General features: G+C 33.2%; 1 protein-coding gene across 1 annotated transcript; it reads right to left on the reverse strand.

Annotated features, from left to right (window-relative positions):
• Positions 1–229: 229 nt before the first annotated feature.
• LOC111717459 (copine-3) lies at positions 230–2,628 on the reverse strand (the record flags this gene model as incomplete). Its single annotated transcript, XM_023492959.1, is given in 3 exon segments — positions 230–304; positions 1,144–1,248; positions 2,468–2,628. Coding segments are annotated over 3 exon segments (312 nt in total), but the record flags the coding sequence as incomplete, so codon positions are not given.
• Between the last annotated feature and the right edge of the window lie 6,977 nt (positions 2,629–9,605).

Raw genomic sequence — 9,605 nt, forward strand, 5'->3', positions numbered from 1 at the left:
CATTTACATGATTTGTACACTTTGAACTCCCTTTCAGGCTGAAAAGGACTGAAAAAATTCATACCGAGAGATTCTTTTAATTCCTCTCTATATATATATTCTATTCTCTATGCCTATAAGTTGTTAATAAAGAAACATTTATATGATGTTTTGTTCCATTTAAACCCAATCAACAATTTAGAATAATTAAAGAAAAGATGACAATAAAAATTATCTAAAACGTGTTTACCTCTAAATCAGCCAGGGTAACTTCAACGCTTCCAATTAGTTCTGAGGTCGCCCCATCATCATCTTTCACATCTATCTAATATGGGGTCATTTTATTTTATCGCTTAACATCGTCCAAAACTAGAATCTTTTGAATGGATGGAATTAGTTTCACTTATCAAATATTTGCATCAAGTTTTTAAAATCTGAATTTTATTTTCCAAATAAAATTTGCTCGTATTCACTGAACAAAACATTATCATTTAAAATTCAGTGATGGTGATGGACCAAACCTCTGTAGAGTAAAAAAGTACATGTTAGTTCCACATTTATTGAAAATATATTTCGGTCTGGGTTGACCCTCGTCAGTTCTAACGATATAATAACCATCAAAATCGATTAAAAAAATAAAAAAAATGTAAAAATCACAAGAATATAAACAAACAAAAAGATTATTCAAAATAATAATTTGGGCTGCCAAAACATTATCTAAAAGGTATTGATACTTTATCTTAATTAATCTTAGATGGTTTATAAAATGATTAAACTTGACTCATTAGGAAAAATCAATTTATTGGTCTTCAAGGATGAATTGATTTTTCCAAATGAGTCAAGTTTAATCAATGAATTGATGATCAATGAAATGATTATTAATTCATTGATTAAACTTGACTCATTTGGAAAAGTAAATTTTACTGATCATCCTTGAAGATCAATTAATTGATTTTTCCGAATGAGTCAAGTCTAATCATTTTATAAACCATCTGCAAGATTAATGAATTAATGATCAATGTATATTAAAACCGTTCATCATTGATCATCCTTGAAAATCAATTAAATGATTTTTCTGAATGAGTCAAGTTTAAATCATTTTATATACCATCTGTAAGATTAATTAAGTTTAATTGATGATCAATGTATACTAAGACCGATTACCTGAAGCTTCATGTTAAAATCTGATTCACAGAGTTCGTTTAGAGACATGTAGAGAACAGACCAGTCAGGGTTTAAGTTGTTATCCTTGGTTTCAGTTCTACGCACCTTAAACAACAGTCACTTAGCTCAATCATATTCTTTTTGGACGTCAATTATGTCCATTGGGTTCAAGAGGTCAATTATATCCTTTGGGTTTAAGAGGTCAATTATGTCCATTGGGTTTAAGAGGTCAATTATGTCCATTAGGTTCAAAGGTAAATATCTCCGTTGGGTTCAAGAGGTCAATATCTCCTTTGTGTTCAAGAGGTCATGATTATGTCAATTATGTTCAAGAGGTCAATTATGTCCATTGGGTTTAAGAGGTCAATTATGTCCATTGGGTTTAAGAGGTCAATTATGTCCATTGGGTTTAAGAGGTCAATTATGTCCATTAGGTTCAAATGTAAATATCTCCATTGGGTTCCAGAGGTCAATTATGTCCATTGGATTCAAAGGTAAATATCTCCATTGGGTTTAAGAGGTCAATTATGTCCATTGGGTTCAAGAGGTCAATTATGTCCATTGGGTTCAAGAGGTTAATTATGTCCATTGGGTTCAAGAGGTCAATTATGTCCATTGGGTTCAAGAGGTCAATTATATCCATTGGGTTCAAGAGGTCAATTATGTCCATTGGGTTTAAGAGGTCAATTGTGTCAAAAATATGAATTGGATCCAAGAGGTCAAACATGTCTCGTTAGATCAAAATGGTCAACAATGTCTTTCATAATTTTCATGAGGTTTATTAGGTTTATAATTAAGGTCTATGAGGTTAGTGAGGTCTGTGAGGATCATGAATTTCCTGAGGTTCATAATTTAATGAGATCCATGAGATCCATGAGGTCTTGATAGTCCGTTAGAACCATGAGAACAGGACCATATAGCCAATCAGATCAAACCAACAAAATTCTTATTAATATTCAATCATATTAAACAAATCAATTTGATTTCTATTTATATATATACATATATATATAAAAAACAAATAAAAATTTTTTTTGAAAATGCACTATTTTGAATTTGAGAACAATGAAAAGTGGCAACTTTTGGAGCAACAGAATTGTTAATAGGGAAGGGGGCGCAAAGCGCCACAAGAGCCAAGTATTGAAATAAACTTTAACATTGCTCAACCATGTCAATATTTGTTATCAAACTATATTAATAAATTGGTCAATGAAATTAATCAGATGACTGCAGATTAAATAGGGTGTTCTGATCAATCAGATCAATTTGATCAGACAAATTAATCTTTTATTATTTTGATCACTCAAAATACTCAAATGATCACCTGGGTGAGCACTTGGCTTGCATTTCTCCTGCTGATAATAAGGAAAGGATCACTTTTCGAAAATACATCCAGGTTTTTAAGACTTCTTCCAGAAAATTGGAGTTTAATCATCCGTTGCTTCTTTATCGACATTTTATCTGAAACTGAGTTTTAAAGAAACCAGTTCTTCTTGTTTGATCATGATGATCAGAATTTTATAGAAAAATGCACCCATTTTATTGTCTTAAAGAAACTCAAGACATAACGAGTGGCGTGGCGTGTCTTATTCACAACAACGGTACCTTTTAACCATAATGTCTGCTCGAGGATTATTGATTAATCTCTAGGAAAATTAATTTTTTTATTGTGGTTTCTTGCAAACTTATACTTTACGGTAAATGGGAGACATTTCCTAATTTAACACGTTTAAATTAGGAAATGACGTTGACTTCCTCGTGATTAAAATAATTCGGGAAAATACGGCTTGGGTCAAAGCTGTCGTTGGGCCTTGTTTACGGCTAAAACTTTCGGATTCAAGATGCATTTAATTTTCCACAGAGTTGAGTTGAAAAAACCCGTTTAATATTCTATTTGGTGGATTTTTTTCACGGTAGGAATAGGCGCATTCCGGGTTCTTATTATGACAAGACTCAACATTGAGCCGAGCAGATAAAATGTTTAAAGGATGTACATTGTGAATCGGACAACCCGATATTTGAATGGAGGGTTCCTTGAAACCACGCCTCTCTCTTTTTAAATGTTAAACCTTTGCAAATATTATATATTATTTAAATTGTTACATTCACTCACTGCTAAAAAAATTCAATTGAAACACATCAGACACACCAGAGCACGTATACAGAAATACATTTATAGGGAGGGGAAAATCTGCGCGAAGCGCCAAAAAAAATTATTGCCCCCCATCCTAGGACCCCTAGGAGCTCCTAGGGAGGGGGGGGGGCAAAATTTGAACTATAAATTTAAAACATTTGGCTTCCTGGATACTTCAAAAGTACACATTCAGTCCAATTACAATAATCTCTCCTTCAAACAATGCTAGCAGAAAAAAATCAATTTTTTATGACCTTCACTCTTCATTTTAAGATTTCAAAAGTGTGATAGCTCTGAGTTCTAGGGGGACAGGCCTAGGGGGAGGCACTGCCCCCCTTGCCACTGCCCCCTTGCCACCCCCCCCCCCCCTGTTTAGTGTGCAGACAAATTCCCCATCAAAATAAATACAATGTACGTTAAGTTAAGATGAAATTCATTATATAACATATTAAAAAAGTATCAATTTTTTAATAATATTTTTTAATAAATATGGAAAAACTCATTGACATCATAGAAAATTAATGTCCAATTATAATTTGAGTAGATTTTTGTATACGTGATTAAATTAAGCTCAGCTTAGAAGATATATTAGCATCACGTCTTGTTTCCAAGCTGTTCACAACTCTCACAGTCACAACACACTATAGTTTGACTATTGACTGTAGTCACGTCAGAGAGTCTGCATTGCGTATAATTTTTATAGAACACTAGTATAAAGTATAGATGTTGCGTATAGTCAGCAGTGCCCTAAGGTTAACTGCGCGTAGTAAATACAAAAATTCTGCGTCAGCTGAGAACCAGTTTTTAACAAAGGAGACCATTTAAAAATTCCCGAAAAACAAATTGGACGAATATAATTTCAATAATAATTGAGCTTTGTATAAACTATAAGGGGTAAAAATTATAGATGGACAGGGGGGGGGGGACTTTATAATAATAATTTTTTTTGTAATCACAGTTCTATTCACATACAATATAGATAATATTTGAATTAGCTTCTTGCTAAAACCATGTACACAGTATATTGTCTGTTCATTCGTACAATTAATTGGGGCTTTAAAGAAAAAATGAAAGGGGGTATAGACTGAAACCTAAGAATTTTAGGAGTTGATCGAGACTTTAAAGTACGGAAACACTTTCATAAAGAACTTTCTTACTGCATAACTTATATTCTACAGGGTGTCCCAAAAAACATGGGAATTCAGTGACGAATAGTATATCGTCTTTGCCATGAATTTGCATTGTAATACCTAATTTCAAAAGCCATAAGCTAAAAACATGTACACAGTATAATGTCTGTACATTTGTACTTTAATTGGGCTGTAAAGAAAAATTGAAAGGGGGTATAGACTGAAACTCCCGAAACCTAAGCATTTTAGGAGTTGATCGAGACTTTAAAGTACGGAAACACTTTCATAAAGAACTTTCTTACTGCATAACTTATATTCTAGATTGTATTTTGACATAAAAACATAGATTAAAGATTTTAGAAATAAAGTATTAATGATGTACTGTAGTCTCAGTTGTATCATTTAACATGTAAAGGAATCTTTCTCATAAACTCAAATTTTCTAATCTATATATCTTTGCAACCGGCCTGATAGTTACCTTTGATATTTAAAACTTATATTATTTTATCTAATAGAATTCACAGTTTGAAATATTCTAAGGTCTGCTACATTGGGTTCCAAAGATAGGTTGCAAAATTTGAGTTTGTGGCATGAGAAACATTAACAATTGTTAATATAATAAAGTTTTGAAATTCATTTTGTATCTAATATTTATTTAATGTTTTGAGTAAATAAGATTTCTATGAATATCATTTATCATTTTTTACATACACACATAAATGTTTTGTGTTGGTAAAAACGTTGAACAAAAAATGTTAAGTTTAATCTGTAAGAAGTAGATGGCCATTCCAAAAATCAAAGCAGTGGATTTGTGATAGTTTTAAATACATCTAATCTGTTCTTTCACATATATATAATGCGAGATAGTTTACCCCTGAATTGATGTATACTGTGAAAGCATGGATTTGAATGTGATATCATTTCCATGTTTTAAAGATCCGACGTCGAACTTCGAAAAAACTTCGATGTCAACAATTTTTGGCAAATTCCTAAAATTTCAAATTGTTCCCAAGCTTCGCTGTCGGACTGCGATATAGGTTGCTAAATCTCCGCCATCAAACTGCGACGTAGGTCTCCGACAAGCTTCAAAGTCCAGAATTATCTACCCGACAACTTCTCTGTCGGAAAAAGTTGTCGGAGCTCCGACTGTTTATGTCTAAGCCAAAGAGAATAGGCGTAGTAGTCAGTCGGAGCTTCGATTTATGTTCGACATGGGCAAAAATGTTTGTTAATGAATGAAAAAGAAAAAACAGGAACTCTTTGTTTATCTTAGCATTAAATGAAAATGTAAATATGGAGATAAGAAAGTATTCAATAAATAAATAAACTGCAAAAAACTGAAGGAGAAAAATCATTGATTGCTACAACCTTGCATGCGCGTATTTAAGATTTCAAGAGGGGGGGGGCGAAGAGCGAAATCCCCTAACCCTTGTCCATTCACTGTAGTCTCGATTTCAATGCCCGATTCACAACGGTACCCTTAAAAGCTTTAGCTTATCAAGTATGAATTAGATACAGGGTGTCCCAAAAAACATGGGAATTCAGTGACGAATTCGATATCGTCTTTTCAAATAATTCTTTGATTTAGTATAGTGATACCTACTGAGAAAGCTGTAATCTGTAAGAGTTTCGTCTCCTATGTTTACATTTTGTTTGTTTATGTTTTGACTGCAACCGGTTGTACATAGTAAAACAAGAAAATTACAGTATACAAACAGAGTAAACTTGTCCGTATTCACTGTTCATCTTGCGGAGACATTATAGACACATCTTTACAGTCTTTTACCCTTTTCATTAAATAAACTCTAGCAGACATAATAATATTATGGCTTTTGAAATTAGGTGTTACAATGCTAATTCATAACAAAGACGATATCGAATTCGTCACTGAATTCCCATGTTTTTTTGGGACACCCTGTATCAATGTTTATAATTTTGAAAACTGCTTTATGTAAATGTTATTTCTCTGCAAAAGTAATAATTTCTCAGCTGTAATCAGAATTTAACATTTTTAAACCTAGGAACATGGATTAAAAGTTTAGTCCATATCACAATTTGACAATTAAACATAAACTTTCAAATTAAGGATAAAAAGACAACTCCGTATTGAACTTTCCGATCCGAACATCACTTGGGTAATTGACACTATTTTTTCACAATTATACAGGTTCATGATGATTTAAAACATTGTGAAAACACATACAGATATCTGACTTACTACGATTCACTTTATACAAAGCAAAACATTGATATTTATACAGAGAGATATCTACTATCCAACTTGCAACTAGAAAACTATAGAGAAAGCATGGGTGCTACAGCTGCTTATCTAGACTAGACTATAGAATATAGATATATGTTATCCGAGGATGGGAAGGCACAGCAGAATTACGCCACAAGAACATGAATTCTATGCGGGGATGGGAAAGCAAACCAAAATTACGCCACAAGAATTTTAATTTTTTCTAAGGATATGTGAAAGCAACCTGCAGAATTGAACCGCATGAGCACGAATTCTATCCGAGGCATGGGAAGCATACCTATAAATACACCATAAGAACTCAAATTGTATCCGAGGATGGGAAGGCATACCTGAATTACACCACAAGAACACAAATGTTATCCCAGGATGGGAAGGCAGACCAGAATTACACCACAAGAACGCAAATGTTATCCAAGGATGGGAAGGCAGACCAGAATTACACCACAAGAACACAAATGTTATCACAGGATGGGAAGGCAGATTTGAATAACACCACAAGAACACAAATGTTATCCCAGGATGGGAAGGCAGATTTGAATAATACCACAAAAACACAAATGGTATCCCAGGATGGGAAGGCAGATTTGAATAACACAACAAGAACACAAATGTTATCCCAGGATGGGAAGGCAGATTTGAAAAACACCACAAGAACACAAATGTTATCCCAGGATGGAAAGGCAGATTTGAATAACACAACAAGAACACAAATGTTATCCCAGAATGGGAAGGCAGATTTTAATATCACCACAAGAACACAAATGGTATCCCAGGATGGGAAGGCAGATTTAAATAACACAACAAGAACACAAATGTTATCCCAGGATGGGAAGACAGATTTGAATTACACCACTAGAACACAAATGTTATCCCAGGACCAGAAGGCAGATTTGAATAACACAACAAGAACACAAATAATATCCCAGGATGGGAAGGCAGACCAGAATTGCACCACAAGAAAATAAATTTCTACTGAGGATGGGAAGGCAGACAGGTGATAAGGATATGAATTTCTATTGAGAATGAATGAAAGGACTTACGCTAATATAGAATAAAAACATCTAAGTCTTAAGAAAGAAATAAAACACTTGAATATGAAGCTCCCTGTTTATTGGCTTGTAAATGAAGCTCCCTGTATATTGGCTTGTATATGAATCTCCCTGTATATTGGATTGTATATAAATCTCCCTGTATATTGCATTGTATATGAATCTCCCTGTGTGTTGGATTGTATATTAATCTCCCTGTATATTGGATTGTATATAAAGCTCCCTGTATATTGTATTGTATATGAAGCTCCCTGTATATTGTATTGTATATGAATCTCCCTGTAAATTGGCTTGTATACGAATCTCCCTGTATATTGTGTTGTATATGAATCTCCCTGTATATTGTATTGTATATGAAGCTCCCTGTATATTGGATTGTATATGAAGCTCCCTGTATATTGTTTTGTATATGAATCTCCCTGTATCTTGGCTTGTAAATGTATCTTCCTGTATATTGCATTGTATATGAAGCTCCCTGTATATTGGTTTGTATATAAATCTCCCTGTATATTGGCTTGTGTATGAATCTCCCTGTATATTGGATTGTATATGTATCTCCCTGTAAATTGGCTTGTATATGAAGCTCCCTGTGTATTGTATAGCATATGAACCTCCCTGTATATTGTATTGTAGATCAATCTCCCTGTATATTGGCTTGTATATGAAGCTCCCTGTATATTGTATTGTATATGAATCTCCGTGTATATTGTATTGTATATGAATTTCCTTGTAAATTGGCTTGTATATGAAGCTCCCTGTATATTGTAATGTATATGAATCTCCCTGTATATTGTATTGTAGATGAATCTCCCTGTATATTGGCTTGTATATGAAGCTCCCTGTATATTGTATTGTATATGAATCTCCCTGTATATAGTATTGTAAATGAAGCTCCCTGTATATTATATTGTATATGAGGCTCCCTGTATCTTGTTTTGTATAAAAAGCTCCCTGTATATTGTATTGCATATGAATTTCCCTGTATATTGTATTGTATATGAATCTCCCTGTATGTTATATTGTATATGAATCTCCCTGTAAATTGGCTTGTAAATGAAGCTCCTTGTATATTGGCTTGTATATGAATCTCCTTGTAAATTGGCTTGTATATGAATCTCCCTGTAATTAGGCTTGTATATGAAGCTCCCTGTATATTGTATTGTATATGAATCTCCCTGTATGTTGTATTGTATATGAATCTCCCTGTCAATTGGCTTGTATATGAAGCTCCTTGTATATTGGATTGTATATGAATCTCCCTGTAAATTGGCTTGTATATGAATCTCCCTGTAAAATGGCTTGTATATGAATATACCTGTATATTGTATTGTATATGAATCTCCCTGTATATTTTATTTATATGAATCTTCCTGTATATTGTCTTGTATATAAATCTCCCTGTATACTGTATTGTATATGAATCTCCCTGTATATTGTATTGTATATGAATCTCCCTGTATATTGTATTGTATATGAATCTCCCTGTATATTGCATTGTATATGAAGCTCCCTATATATTGGCTTGCATATGAATCTCCCTGTATATTGGCTTGCATATGAATTTCCCTGTATATTGTATTGTATATGAATCTCCCTGTATATTGTATTGTATATGAATCTCCCTGTATATTGGCTTGTATATGAATATCCCTGTATATTACCTTGTATATGAATCTCCCTGTATATTGTATTGTATATGAAACTCCCTGTATATTGTATTTTATATGAATCTCCCTGTATATTGGCTTGTATATGAATCTCCCTGTATATTGGCTTGTATATGAATAAATATCCCTGTTTATTGGCTTGTATATGAATCTCCCTTTATATTGTATTGTATATGAATCTCCCAGTATATTGGCTTGTATATGAATCTCCCTGTATAT

Source organism: Eurytemora carolleeae, unplaced genomic scaffold (assembly GCF_000591075.1).
Source record: "Eurytemora carolleeae unplaced genomic scaffold, Eaff_2.0 scaffold2618, whole genome shotgun sequence".
In the NCBI taxonomy this organism is placed as follows: Eukaryota; Metazoa; Arthropoda; class Copepoda; order Calanoida; family Temoridae; genus Eurytemora; species Eurytemora carolleeae.